This window comes from Marmota monax, unplaced genomic scaffold, assembly GCF_021218885.2.
Source record: "Marmota monax isolate L192 unplaced genomic scaffold, Marmota_monax_Labrador192_F-V1.1 WCK01_AAM20220418_F8-fsc00042, whole genome shotgun sequence".
Taxonomy (NCBI): Eukaryota; Metazoa; Chordata; class Mammalia; order Rodentia; family Sciuridae; genus Marmota; species Marmota monax.
In genome coordinates, this window is record NW_026693008.1 from 463499 (window position 1) to 479285 (window position 15787).

At 42.7% G+C, this 15787-nt stretch overlaps 1 protein-coding gene across 7 annotated transcripts in view; it reads right to left on the minus strand.

Moving 5' to 3' along the window:
• Nucleotides 1-15787, minus strand: part of Slc25a26 (solute carrier family 25 member 26) — a 130468-nt gene that overhangs the window by 4431 nt on the left and 110250 nt on the right. For all 7 annotated transcript variants that reach the window (XR_009227547.1, XM_058582072.1, XM_046452980.2 and 4 more), the window contains 2 exons: nt 6342-6411; nt 520-584 (listed from right to left, as the gene is read on the minus strand). Coding sequence is in view for 6 of the 7 variants with exons in the window: in XM_058582072.1 (XP_058438055.1) it covers nt 520-584; nt 6342-6411 (135 nt within the window). In the remaining variant the exon portion in view is untranslated. The remainder of the gene's footprint in view (nt 1-519; nt 585-6341; nt 6412-15787) is intronic.

Here is a 15787-nt window from a genome sequence, read left to right on the forward strand (position 1 = left end):
TTCACATCTGTTTCACAAGGATGGGACTTTAAAAAAAAAAAAAAACAAAACTGTTTTGGTCCAGATCTGTTATTCGTATGGCATTTCTTGAACTCTGTCTAGCTTTTTCTTCTTTCAACCATTTTTCTTTTTTACAGTTTTGTTTGTTTTGTTTTGTAGCAACTCTGATAAGGGTTTTATCTGATTAAAACACTGCACAGGTTCAGAGCCCACAGCTTAGCTGCCACAAGGTATGAAGCTATCAGCCTTTCAGGGCCTTAGGCCTGTCACCAGGAAAAACAGATTTGAAAATAAGATTCAAGGCTAAGGCCTTCAGACCTATTTACCTCCACAATGTAGGTAAAAATGACCAGAAGATGAGAAACGCCACAGGACACATGTGTCATAGTGATCACCATGGACATTGGGACTTCCATGTTAGTTTTAAGAATGATTCACAGGTGCTTTTATTTGCTTCACATACCTGCAAGACCTGGCACCAACAGGTATGGTGTCTCTACAACATTATTTTCTACTTACCTTTGCCAACATGATTCTTGTCTTTGCCACATCCAGAGGGGTGGTGACTGCAGCTGCAAAGCCACCTGTATAGAGAAAACCCAGCAAACAGTGAGATGGGACTGCACCAGATGGCGATTTCATAATCGTTACTTCATAACTCCTCAAAACCCTGCCAAAGCCATTTCTTCATCCTGACGTGCACTCGAGCACTCGGGAGCAGGATGCACACCTGCAAGATCTCAAGCCACATGCTTCATTTCTTTTGCAGTGATGGAGAACTGCACTTAAAAGAGTAAAAGTGAACGCCTTCCCCACTAAGGGAACAAAACAGTGCCCTCCGGTACACCCGGCTCCTTCAAAGGCCAGCCAACGAACTGGTTTTGTATATGACGTACACGGCCAGGTACCCACAGATAGTGGGACGTGCAAGGCCCCCAACAATTCTCGGGGCCATGTTTCCACTGGCCACTTAAATGGACTCCAAATGCTTCTATCATTTCTTCTGTGGATAATATAAAATTAACGGAGTTCTGTGTATCATGTGAGATTTAGGGTGTAAATGGCTGAATCCTTCAAGTTAAGTGGGTACAGTTCCCTGTATGCCCCTGGCTTCTAGTAACATGCTGAGAGGAGCAACTGCCCTTCCAGGCTCATCTGCAGCCTCCAGTCCTCGGGCTGCAGTGGCATTCTAGCTCTGGGCTGCCTTCCTACCCCTTCTCTTGTGTTCCCTTTCTGAATGCCACTGTGGCCAACTTGTTCACAGATTTTAACAAGGTCTGTTTCTGAGGGCACAGAAATCGAAAGACTTTAAAAAACCCTACAGTTTATGATGTCAATATTTTATTTCATGTGGTACAAAGACATGTGAAACCTGAAGGAGAGAGAAATAACGAATCCTAAAGAAATGTCAAGATCATTGTACTGTCATGTGTTTAAAAAAAAAAAAAAAAAAAAAAATCCTAAAGGGCTTTCAGAAGATTCGGCTGCCCAGAGCCGGGCGGGCTGAAGAGAACGAGGGCTGAAGAGAACACTGGGAAAGGGGTCCAGAAACAGCTCTACCAGACCCCAACTGCTGTGGCTGGAAGACAAGAGGGCCATCTGGTCTCTGCCAAATATCTTTCTAAATAAGACCATGATGGAGACCCTCCTTCCTATGGTAACATTTATTATGACAGAAGTGTGCCAAGGTGGCCCATCCATGTGTTCAGCCCTGTTTTTGAGTTTTCCCTGAATGTCACATGCCTTGGGGCTGGGGAGTGCCAGTTCACAGGAATATTAGATTGCTCTGTGCTGCGGCCTCTTTAGGATTAGGAAAGTGTGAGTTACTTGGATCCAAATCCCAAGGTTGCCTGAAATTCAGAAACTTATTAAGAAACCTCAGATATTTTCAAATTTTGTGGACCGAGTCCTAAAGCATACATTGTGCCCTAGAGAACCAGATATACTTTTAATTATTAGAATAGAGTCCAGAAAAGCTTCACATCCATCCCAAACAACAACAAAACAAACACCCTAAGACGCAAAGGAAGCAAAGGCCACAGACCCCTCCTGCCCCGCTTCCCACTCCAGAGCAGCTCCCCTGACCGGCGGCAGGGCTGGCGGGCAGACCTACCTGGAGACTGGTCTTCTCCGTGGTCAGGAGACGGAGGCTGAAGTCCCTGCTCTGCAGGTGACCGGCCTTAGCTTAATCACTTATTCCCTGGCTACAGCACTTTCTGAGGGAGCCAGGCCCTGGATGGGGAGCCTGGAGAGAAAAGCGGCCTGTGGAGGCTGGACACCGTGCAGAGCTGACACCTGCTCTTCAGGCCACTGGTTTCCATTGCCTCAGAGACCTCATCTGCACCATGCAGCACAGCAGTGACCAAAGCACTCTGCTCCAGGAGGGCAGAGGTGACGAGTGATTCTTCTTCATACCTCTGGCCCAGTGCACACAGTAGGCACTTACTATGACAGCTCTTATTATGGCTTCAAAAGTGTACCAAACCAAAAAAAAACCTGTCAGCTCGTCCTCTAAATAGCACAAGAAGGGACAGGAGCACTAATCTGCACGTACCGCTTCCTGTCTACAGCCCTTCAAACACACACCACACACTGTCGCTGCCTACGTAGCCTCAGGCCCAGGTATTACATTCCCATCTGCCAATGGCTGAAAAGCATATCTTCACTCCAAAAGCTGCGCTCTCCCCACTACCTAACGGCTCCCTGTGTAGGATAAGTGAAGTAAGATTTGTCTGATAGTTAAAACTCATCTTCCTGTTTGAAAATGTTCACAAACTGTCCTAAACCAATTCAAAAAGTACTAAAACTTGACAAGGAAAATTTAATAATCTGGATACTGCAAATCAAACTCACTCTGGCCACAGGCGAAGGTTTACCACCCTTTACTGTGGACGCCTGCCAATATTCTCTTAGAGATTTATATTTCATAAAAGTAATTGAAAGAAAAGTTAAACACAGAAACACATTTGCCTTGATAGGCCCTAATTTTACTGCCATGATGGAAACTGTATGTTTTATGTAAGTCAATTAATAAATCAATTTGAATGTACACAAACATCAGACTGCTTCAACTAACAGACCTCACAATGTTTCTGAGAAGCTGCAAAAAGAACTTGTGAAAATAAAATAGCAGACTAGCCGGTTGTAATGGGTAGACAGTAGGGTGTGGACTTTCAGTTAAAATGTAGTTATTTTCTGCATTTGACTTAAGGGAGCTGTAAGCTACTGGTAAAAAACACAAAGAACACGCTAACATGTCAGACGGGAAATAACTCCCCGGGACCCAAGAATGGGCTGCTCTCGGGCTCACAGCACGTGTGAAGCCATTCCCTGTGCGTTCCTAGGAGCTCCACCTCGGGTAGCTCTACTGAACCTCAGGCGGTACCTGCTTGTAAGTGCCACATTCAGGGTAACCTAGACTTTGACAATAAAACTACCTCTCACTCTTCCTCAAGGAACAAATGCAACCTTGACCTTTGTGGTCAAAGGAGCCACCTTCCTACAACAGGCTTGGAGTGTGATCACCTATCTTGCGTGAGGATGTGGCAGGGCTGTGGTAGGAAAGCACAAGCCCCAGGGGGCCCTGCTGCCCTTCCTGCTCCCCTTCCCTCTCTGGGCTCAGTCTGGGAGGAACAGAGCACCGCCTACAGCAGTGTGATCTCCAAGCAAGTGTGCATAGTGTGGTTTGTGTGCATTTTAAAGACTGTGCCAGGCCTTGTCATTTGTTACCCAAATAAGAATGTCAAGCCTGCTGAGAGACAGCTCTCTCCCCCGCAATCCTCTTCTTAGAGAATATAAGAAGGTGTTTATTATAAGAAATTGATCAAAAACATTAGAGTACCAAATAAAACAAGAGTGGTAAACGTCCTAATTACTCAGATAGCATATGGCTTTATGTTTACAAGTTAGCCAGAAGTGAGGAAGTTGGCAAAGTCCCTTTTTCTCCTAGCTTAACCCCTGACCAGAAGCCAAGGGAATTTCTGAGCATGACAAGCCATCAACACCTCCAATCTCAAGAGACATTTCTGGATATTTGCACTAACCAGTTTATAAAACAAGCATGGAAGAGCGCCAATGGTGGCAGAGAGCGGGTCACTGGCAACAATTCAGCCCATTTAAACTTGGAAAAGCACACAAGGAGAACTCTGATTTCTGATTCGAGGGCGAGTCTCATCATGCTTTTATGGCCATGTAAGGTAAGGAGTCTGGAGGTGAGGCATCGGGGCCTGCATAAGCCCTTACTCAACCTACAGGGCAACCAGCTCTTACTATGGCTTCCTCACAGCCTGGGTGGTTTCCAAATGGAGTTTATCAGCTGTGATTTAAAATAGTAACTTTGTTCTTCTGGACCAACATTCGTGCCAAATAAAATTTCAACAGAAAGAGGGATATAAACAAAAACCATATTTAATATATGTGGATTTGTTTCCAACAGATTTTTTTGCAGGCCTTGGACAAACTGAACACCTTCACTTATCAGAACCTCACCTAAATCTATAAGCTGTGAGAGACTATCCTTCTGTGTAGTAGCTTTAGCATACAGGACATTAGTCTTTCAATGTAATTGAAAGGATGAATCATTACAATAGCTTTTCATTTTCTGGGTGTTGCTTGTTCTGACTGAAAGAGTAACAGCTCTGACAGCTGTTGAGTCTGATGGATCACCATGTGTCAACATGTACAGAATTTCACTCAACCTGAGGAAATCCCTTGAGTGGTTGACCCCATGTTAGTTACAGGTAAGGGAACTGGTGCTCAGGAAGGCTCCCCATTCTCCCTCAAGAGTTAGGGCACCTAGAGGTTTGCCTGGTCAGTCAGATGCGAGACTCTGGGCACCTTACTCCCCTGCCCCTCATCCGGGTGCCCTCGGCTGGCTTGGGAGCGAGTTTCTGGGCTCCTTAAGGGAGCCTCCTGAGCTGGGGCGGCAGGCTCCTACCACAGCACACATATTAAACTTTCCTTCCTCTGTCAAATGGGAGTACTTAGTGTAGAGTATTATTCAAAAAAGGAACTAACTGTAATGAATGGCAATTTCCTGGACATGCAATATCAAAGTATCTGCAAGCAGATCTTTGAATTACTTATTTAACGAACGTGACCACAGAATATGTACTCACTTCAACACATGGAAGTTTTAGGCTATTGTTAGCTTTAAGAAGTAGCCTTCCTAATTCAGGGTAACTAAATTTCCATAATGCTCACTCTGTCCCCAGGCCCGGGAAGCAGTCAACAAAAATGCACACTGTTCTTTGTGGCTGGGTGATAGACCCCTGACCTCTGGGAATGAATCAAGACCACCTACTCCTTTAACACAGCTAATGACCAGGTGTCACATGGAAACAATTACCCATCATAATCAATCTGGGTTGATGTCACATCTAGAGACAAAATAATCTACAAGTCAAATGGGTTTAAATATTAATAAAGAATCCTATAAGATGTATGTTTTCTGTTTTTCTAATAGCTATAAGAAAAAAAACAATCCAATAACCATTAAGAAAACTGAAAAAGAATTATTTTCCAAAAAAGTCAACACCCGAAATCTACCTACTTGTCAATTCACCAGCTTTATATCTACTAACAGTTCATCATTTTCTGGGAAATTTCCACCTCATTTTATTGCAACTGTTAATTCTAATTTGCCCTTTTTTTGTAATAACAAAATATATTTTTCTCTGAGGCTTTTAAATGCATTACTTATTAAATTCTTTAAAGCATCTGAGTTCTCATTAAAATCTCACTGGAAAACTCCTATGACTGAGTGACGGATAACACAATACTGCATATTGTCACTCAGCCCTTGCTTTATTGTCTTGGAAATGGCCAGATGTTTGGATGGCCATATTTTCCACCCAAGTGCAGTTCAGCCTTCGGTAAGCTGTGGAGTGGCCTCTGCTCTCCTGACACTAGTTAATCTACCATGCTGTCAAACATGTCTCACGGACCGTGAATCACTGCCTTTTGCAAAGATCGCTTCAAGCCCGAAACCCTGCTCCAGGCAGGCAGCTGCGTGCTTCCCCTGCACCACAGAAAGCCTCTTCCCACAGAGGACTTTGTAAATCATCTTTAAGATAATCCAAGAGCCTGAGTGAAGGCTTTAATAAAGATAAAAAGAAAAAAGAAAAATTTGTCAAAAACAAATTGGTTGTCTTTCAGGTAGACACCTTGAGCAGCTGGGTCCCCCCCACCCGCCCAAGACACTTTCTTTTCTCAAACAGCCAGAGAAGCTCTCTTCATCTAAGCAATCTGAAATTTCTAAAGAATGTTGTTTTTGCATAGTTAATATTTTCACATTTTCTCCCCTTCTTTGGTCTTTCCCAGTATAATATAATCCTTTGCACCTGCAAAAGCTCCACAGACCGCTGACTGCCAAGAATCCACCACATGCTCCTGCCGCCAGGACCAGAGGGCCTGTGTGGAAGGAGAAAGAAAAATACGAGTTATTAAATCTTTGAATTTATCGGAACCTCCTGTGGGTTAGCTCTGGGGATGGGAACTTAAGTGAGAAGCTATTTTGGTGGCATTCCTCACTGATGACATAAGCAATTTTCCCAAGGACTGAACTGCATTCTAAAATCAGTCAAAGAATTAAGGGTGACAGTTACATTACAGTGCTTATAGGAAACACTTTTCAGAGACCATTTCATACATACAGACACTATTATTTAAGACAATGAAAAATTCTACATATTTCCCATGTAATTCTAAACATGTAAATACCATAACTGACAAATGAGTAGATGCCAAATTCCTCAGTTCTTTTTAAAGTCCTTATTCACATTGAACAGTATCTTAATTCAGTTACCTGTTGTATTAATTTAAAATCTATCCAAACATTTTGTATACTGTTAAGATTTGTTTATGGTGCTGGGGATTGAACCCAGAATCTCACACGTGCTAGGCAAGTGTTCTACCACTGAGCCACATCCCCAGCCCTGGGGTCCTGTTCATGTTAAAATACCCATGCCAAGTTCAAGACTTGGTGAAATGATGGCAGACATGGCGCCTCGCTCACTGAGAGTTTATAATCTAGTACAAGACAAGAAAAGTCACAGAAATTGAACGATGAGTCAAGCACTGATCTAGTGTCTAGTCATCTTTTAAAGCCCAAAGTTTGCAGGAGAATGAGGAGTTGGGTTCCGTATTATCCACCTTTTAACAAGGCTCTCTCAGAGCAGAGCCCTGCATAACATTCCTTAGCTTTAATGAGATAATTAGCATTCAATGAACTATACATATTTTAAGTACACAATTTTGAAAACTTTTGCCGTGCACATGCATGAACCCATACAATCATTGCTACAATTAAGACACTGAACTTACCTATGACCTGAAATTTGTATGTCCCTGTGGAACTCCTCTTCCTGACCTTTCTCACTGCCCTCTAAGCAATTAGACCTGTCACTATACAATAGTTTGCCTTTTCCAGAATTTTATGTAAACATAAGCACATACTATTTTTTTTAAACTCTGGCTTCTTTCAGAATAATCGTTTTATTCATGTCACTGCAGATATCAACAGTTCATTGCTCCTTCTATTGGTAAGTAATGTTCCATCATATGGACGTCCCCTAATTTGTTTACTGACTTGTTGACAGACACCATTTGGGGCAAATAAAGCCTCAGGAATCACCTGTATACAAGTCCATATGGACGCATGCTTCTCCTTTTCTTTGGCAAATACCTAGCAGTGATGCAGCGAGGTCACACGGCATGTTATGTGTCTAACTTTTTAAAAATGGCTCAAGTGGGGCTGGGGCTGTAGCTCAGTGGTACAGCGTGTGCCTAGCATGAGTGAGGCCCTGGGTTCGATCCTCAGCGCCATATAAAAATAAAAAAATAAAATAAAGGCATTCTGTCTATCTACAAGTACAAAAAAATTTTTTTTTAAATGGCTAAACTGTTTTTCAAAGTGGTTGTGCATATTACACCCCAGTTTTCCCACATCCTCCTCAGTACCTGGTATTGTCAGCATGTCTTAACTTTCACTAATTTGCGTGCAGTATTTGTATCTCCCTGTGGTTTTAGTTTGTATTCTGGCTAACGACGCAGAGCTGCTATTCACATACTTACAGCTACCCATGTCCTTCTTTAGTGAAGTGTCTGTTCAAATGCACATTTTTATGGGGTTTTAAATTAACTGAGTTTTCATAGTTATTAATATAGTCTGTATACAAGTCATTTGCAAATATTTTCTCCCAGTTTGTGACTTATCTTTTCATTCTTAACAATGTCTTTCAACGAAGAAATGATTATCATATTTTGATGAAGTCCAAATTATCTTTTCATGAATCACTTGTGTCTGGATCTAAGAAATTTTTGTCTAATCAAGATTTTTTTCTCCTATGTGTGCTTTCAGAGATTTTATGTTTTTAGGTTTTGCGTTGATAACTCTCATTTATTTTAAGTCTTATATCTAGTGCAAGGTATGGATTGGAGTTCATTTTGCTGTTATGTATGAATATTCAATTGTTCCAACAACTAGAAAAGACAATCCTTAAGCTCAGGTGTGGTGGTGCATGTCTGTAATCCCAGCAACTCAGTAGGCTGAGGCGGGAGGATCTGAAGGTCAGCCTCTGTAACTGAGAAAGATCCTGTCTCAAAATAAAATAAAAAGGACTGGGGATATAGCTCAATGGCAGAGTGCTTGCCTAGCATGTGTGAGGCCCTGGGTTCAATCCCCAGTATGGGGGCAGGGGTGGGGAGAGGGGGTGGAACAATTCTTTCTCCAATGAACTGTCTCCTCCCTGTTGGCAAAAATCAATTGTCCAGCCAGGCATGGTAGCATATACCTGTAATCCATTTTTTTTGGCTGTACATGATGTGGAGTTTCACTGATCATGTATTCATATATGAACATAGGAAAGTTATGTCCAATTCATTCTGTCTTTCCCATTCCCATCCCCCCTCCCTGCCCTGTCCAATCTAGTAAACACCCCTCCCACTGTAAGTCAGCATCTGCATATCAGAAAAAACATTTGGCCTTTGGTTTTGGGGGACTGGTTTATTTCACTTAGTATGATAGTCTTCAATTCCATCCATTTACTGGCAAATGCCAAGATTTCATTCTTCTTTGTGGCTGAGTAATATTCCACTGTGTATATATACCCCATTTTCTTTATCCATTTATCTGTTGAAGGGCATCTAGGTTGGTTCCATAGCTTAGCTATTGTGCATGGAGTTCCTATAAACATTGATATGGCTGCATCACTATAGTATGCTGATTTTAAGGCCTTTGGGTATGTGTGTGTGTGTGTGTGTGTGTGTGTGTGTGTGTGTGTGTATATATTCATTCCACAGAGGAGTGAAATAACTAGGTTAGACTGTGGTTCCATTTCAAGTTCAGAACTGGGCTTTGAATGGAACAGTCTGGAGTGGAGGACACAAACAGCTGCATTTAGACCTCCAGGTTACAGTGCTCCTGACAGCAGACAGACTACTCTTACAAGACACTCCACACATGGATCCCAGTTTCTCCTGGAACAATACTAACATACCAAGTGAATGAACATACTATGACAATATTTAAAGCACCTTGCTTTAATAATGCCATTTTAAGTTTTTTTTTTTTTTTTTAAATTATTAACTGTCTAAACATAAAATTTCCTAAAAGTAAAATTGGGAACAATCTACAAAGATGAGTGCTCATTATAAATGGTTCATCTGGGAGCAATTTAAGTTCATAAAACAATAACACTAAGAACCTGTCTAGCAAAACATACTATATATAAATTAGGAAAGTATTTTGAAATTACATATTTTTCAAGTATTTAGAGGGACAAGAGGATTGTGATAAACAACAACTGGCTGGAAAAACAGTAAAGGTTACTCACAGGACAATGACATATTACTGACTATGACATTTAATTCATTTTAGACTAGACAGGCAAGTGGAATAAAACATACTATATGCCATAGTATAAATGACTGCCAATACCAGTTAGCATCTACTGAGCACCATCACATTCCAAGCATTACACTGAAGACTGTACATATATCGTCTCATTTAATATGCCAAAGTACCTATCTCTATCCATAAAACAGGAGAGGGGCCAGCACTAAGAACTATGAAACGGCCCACGTAAGGTCACACAGAGTGGGGGCCAAGATTGAGGCTGGCTGGTTCTGTTCCCCAGACAGCCAAACAGAAGAGGACTTCACTGCTCTGCCCAGGTCAACTTCTCATGCAGCTACATTTTGATACACAAGTTACTAAACAAAACACCTTCTTGTCAATAAAACTTGTTAAAATGATATGGGTTTATAATAAGGCTTTTGAAGGACAGGTCTGAACACCAAAAATGTTTTAAATTGCCATAATTTCTCAATCTAAATATTTCCATTGCCACAGAGGTCTAATGATCACGATTGTCAAGGCAGACGAAGGGCTGGCGGAGGCAGAGGGAGCAATAAGTAGAAACAGGCTGCATGTGAAGAATCAGTGTTGGAGTCTCAGATCTTAAGACAGAACTAGTACACCAAAAGAAAAATAAGAGTACAAAAAAGCAGGGGTCACGCTTTCCTTGGTGCTGACTTGCTTATTTATCCTGATTCAATGTCCTGCTTCCCTGTATTTTCAAATAAAAATTAAAAATTTCAGATGAATCTATGGACATTAGTTAATATGACTGAGAGATTTCAACCCTGTGTAATAAGACTGGTCATCAGAAATGCTCTTGATTTCCCTTCTGCAGTTTTACTTAAGTTTCCTTAAAGTGGGGTGATGGAAAATATTCCCCTACAGTTTATTTTAAAAAATCTATTCTAAAATAATTTTAGATTTACAGAACAGATGCAAAAATATGGACTCATCTATAAGTCACAAACTTGCACAAATGGGAGAAAAATGTCTAAAAGAAGTGAAAGGAAAAATTCTGACGTGCTTATAGTTTCTGAGCTGTTAAAAGATGCTTGTTACTTGCCTAGCATATGTGAGGCCCTGGGTTGGGTCCCCAATACCACAAAAATTCATGTCATAATGAAGCAGGCACCTTCTCCCTCCATTCCCCATTCTGTTTGCAGTGCTGGGGTGGAACCCAGGACCTTGTCCATCTTAGGCAAGGGCTCTACCACTGAGCTATGCACCCCTCCCTGCAAATGCTAAAATCTCAGTCAGCATCTCAGACTCTGATGGACAAATCATCTAGCAGTACAAGTACTCTGCTCTTCCTCTCAGGTGGTATCTTCCCTGACATGGCATGTTTAATTTAGGGGACCAGCTTAGTGTAGGAAACATCACACACATAGGGGGCACTTGGTTTTTACTGTTATCATTCCCTTTTCAATCTTCAGTATGCCTGTGTTGGATCTACTTTCATGGCAAACAAGTCTACGCAGATACTGCATTCTTCCTGGCTCAGGAAGGTGTACATGGAGACCCTGAGAACTGGGCATCTTCTAATTATTATTATTTTGTTTAAATTACTCAAAGTATGGGAGAAATGTATGTGGGTGTATTTAACTATTATTAAAATGAGGATCAACAAGAAAAATCAAGTTCTTTGCTCTTTAACTTGAAAACAGCTCTCATACAGTACTGCATATTTTAAATATTTATATAACAGATATCTAAGAGGTTGTCTTAATCCACCAGCCCTAATTTCTATTAGGAAGCTATGGTTCTATCACAGAAACAGATCACCTTAATGTTACCGTCACATAAACTGATTTTTTATTTGTATTTTGCTTCAATTTTGTGTGTGTGTGTGTGTGTGTGTGACTAGTGACTGAATTGAGGAACTTGCACATGCTAAGCAAACACTCTATCACAGAGCTACATCTCCAGACCAAATATTGTTGGTATGTAATTTTGCAACATCTTGTAGCTGGAAGCAAAATTATTTAGACCTGACAGCATTTTTGACAATTCTCCACTCTGCACTATGCACCAGTGTTGCATATTAAGACAAAACAAAAACAAAACAAAACAAAACAAAAAAACCTTCCTATGGGAAATTTCATCATACCCTTTTATAATATGTTGGCTTTTCACTTAACACACAGGAAGGAAAAACCTTGGGTTAGAGAGAAAAAAATGGCTGGGCACTGTGGCACACTCCTGTAATACCAGAAGCTTGGAAGGCTGAGGCAGGAAGATAAGCCTCAGTAACTTAAGCCCTAAGCAACTTAGCAAGACCCTGTCTCTAAATAAAATATGAAAAAGGGCTAGAGATGTGGCACTGTGGGTAACTGCCCCTGAATTCAGTCCCTAGTATCAAAAGAAAGAGAGGGGGAAAAATGTATTTTTACGGCTGTGAACATACTTGTAGAAGAATCTACAAATAAAAGAATAAGAAAGAATGCTCACCTTCAAACAATTAGCAAATAGTTACAGACACCTGCTAAATGAAGACAGAGCCACGAAGAACAAACAAGCAAAAAACAAAGTTCCTTGTCTAACAAGCAGTTTCCTGTGGGGAGCTCAACACATATGTGGCAAGAGAGGCTCTGGCTGCGACGTCACTGTCAAGTGCCTGGGCTCCCAGAGGTCGGTCACAGAGAGCAGGCTGGGGCACCCTGCTTCCTCTCCCCTAAGGGCAGCAGACAAGAGAGGCTTGGAGAGGTGGTTTGAGACTACAGCAGCCAGCCTTTGGTGGCATTGTGTCCTCCAATGAAGGAGCCAAGTGTGCTCACAGAAATGCCTTAAGTGGATTGGACAGACAGAATATGACCCCAACATTTTTATTAAATTTTAAGCATATGACATTTAAAAAATGGACACGATACATTATGGGCAAACATGTGTAGAAAGACTAAGAACTTCAGGTCTAGAGTCAGTCTGGAAGTGCCCCTTAGCAAGCCTAGGGCCTGGGGCAAGGCATTCTCTCTACCTCAGAGACCACCACAGCACCTCTGGGGCCAGGAGGAGTCAGAGCAGATCATCCACCAAGAGTGGTCCCTGCAGTGCCTGGCCTGCTTACTCTGAGAATTGTTAATTGCTGTTCTTCTCATTACTGCTGCTGTTGTCAAAAGCACTGTCACATAGCGTTATGGTGTGGATATGAGATGCCCCCAAAAGCTCACATGTGAGATGGTGCAAGAAGGTTCAGAGGAGAAATGACTGGGTTGTGAGAGCCTTAATCCAACCAGTGAATGAATCCCTGATGGGATTAACTGGGTGGTGGCTGGAGGCAGGTGGGTGTGGCTGGAGGAGGGGTCATTGGGGGCGTGGCTTGGGGCTCTCTATTTGTCTCTGGAGAGTGGAGTCTCTCTCTGCTTCCTGATCACCATGTGAGCTGCTTCCCTCCCCCACACTCTTCCTCCATGATGTCCTGCCTCACCTCGAGCCCTGAGGGATGGAGCCTGCTGTCTATGGACTGAGACCTCTGAAACCATGAGCCCCCAAATAAACTTCTCCTCCTCTACAGCAGTTCTTGTTAGGTCTTTTAGTCACAGCAGCAAAAAATATGACCAAAACACATAGTAAAAGGGTGCTATATAGGAAACGGAGACGGGAAAGACTTAGATGAAAGAAAACCCCTCTTTTAAGGTAAGGTAACAAGATTCACCTCTCTGAGTCTTACGCGGTGTGAAGAGATAGCACGTCTGCTCACCCCACAGTGGATATGCTAGGTATTTGGATGATAATATGTACATAACTAAATAACCCAAGTTACCAAAATGCCAGTCAGGGGGTAAGCAGGTGCTGAGCAAAGAAGAAGGGAGGTCCTAAAGAGAGGGGACAGGGAACATATCTCTGAGGTTATAAGACCTGAGGAATGACTGAGTGTTGGACAGAGAAGGCCTGGAGGAAGAACTAGAGTAAGTGCTCCACCAGGAGAGGGACTTTGTTGTTGTTGTTGTTGTCTTTTTTATCACTATATCTACAGACCCCAGAAAATGCCTGGCACTGACTCAGAAAGTCAACATTTTCTCTCATATGTAGAAAATTGAAAACAACTGGGGGGCAGGGGATCCCATGAAAATAGAAGGGAGATCAGTGGAGCAGGGAATGGGACTGAGGGGGAGGAGGGAGGAGGGACAGGAAGAGAGAGACAGTGGAATGCAATTGACCAGACTGTGCTATGTACATTCCACCTCTATGTGTATTTATAAAGTGCTAATTTTTAAGAACTATAAATTAAAAACTACCTGGCATATAATACACTTGATAACAATATGTATAAGGTATACATATTTCAAAACACCATGATGCACACCACATAAACAATTACTATTTATTGTTTGAAAAATAAGAAAAATTAAAATGTCTTGCGTGTGCGCACACACACACACACACACACAAACGTACAGGATGAATAAATAAGTAACATTTCCAGCTAATGGAGTAAGTATAAAGTCCCCCGAGTAAGCCCCAGTGTGGCTGAGCACGGGTGCGCAGGGAGAGGGCTGGGCAGGGAGAAGTAGGAGTCTCAATGTGGGAGTGTGAACCCAGGGAGACTCTCCCACCAGCTACACCCCCAGCCCCCTTGTTTTTGTTTTTCTGAGACAGGGTTTTGCTGAGCTGCCCAAGCTGGCTTCAAATTTCTGATCCTCTTGCCTCAGCGTGCCAAGTACCCGGGATTACAGGCGTACACTGTGCCTGGCTATGCTTCTTTTAAAAAGATGTCAATGAGACATTTCAGTGGGGAGCAGTGCGATATGACTTCACTAGACACCACTCTGGTTGCCCTGTGCAGAAAGAATATCCTAGGGGCTCAAGAGAAAACCAAGGGACATCTGGGAGGCCAGTGCAGCCGTCAGACAGGGGAGTTAGAGGCCGGGCTCAGACAGCACACCTGCTGGAGGGATGGACCGAGACAGGGAAAAGGAAACTCGGGAATCATCCTGGGATTCCATATGAGCAAGCAACACTGTGCTACTCACTGAGACCTGGACAGCCGGGAAGAAGCAGGCCAGGGAAGGTACTAAAAGCTGACATTTCTGTTCTGGCCACCTTGAGACATCTTTAGTGATGTCGTCAACCCAGTGGTTGGCTGTCCTCAGCTGCCATGAGAAGGAAGTACAAGCTGGTATCATAATGATGGCACCCAAAGCCCAGGGAAGAAGAAATGATAAGCTATGGACTTTGTCATCATGCTTTTCTTCTGGTGGCTGCCACAAAGTTTCAACGTAAACATTTCTTAAGGGGAAATTACCTCCTGAGGATCTGGATATGATAATCTACCCCTTTTATTTCCCTTCTCCTCCTCAGTACCCCGTCTTGTTAAATAAAAACTTAAACATGAGGTGATTGTTTTAGTCAGCTTTGGCACTGCCATGACCAAAAGGCCTGACGAGAACACTTTAGAGGGGGAAAAGTTTCTTCTGGCTCATGGCTTCAGAGCACAGTCTGTGGCCGGCAGCTCCACTGCTCTGGGCCTGAGGTGAGGCAAGCATCATGGCAGGAGGGCCTGGAGGAGGAAAGGAGCTCGGGCCTTGGCGACCAGGAAACACAGAGGGCGCTCTGCCCACCAGGGGCAAAACATAAACCCCAAGCCACTGGTGGCCTACTTCTCCAGCCACACCGTTAGCTACATTAAGAGTTAATCCACATCAATGGAGGATTAGGTCACAGTTCTCATAAGCTAGTCATTTTACCTCTGCACATTCACACATGAGCTTTTAGGGGACATCTCATATCTAAACCATAAGAGAAGTATAGTTACAGGGATAGGGGGTGGTTCCCACATTACCTTGGGTATTCTTCAGGGCATTTCAGTGATCTGTGGGTTGAGTGCCTGTATGAGAGTTCTAAGCTCCTTACAGGCTCACCTTCACATTCTTGTGAGGCCCAACAACATCCAGCACAGAGTAGGCAATAAAAATGTGCGGGCTGCATGTCACT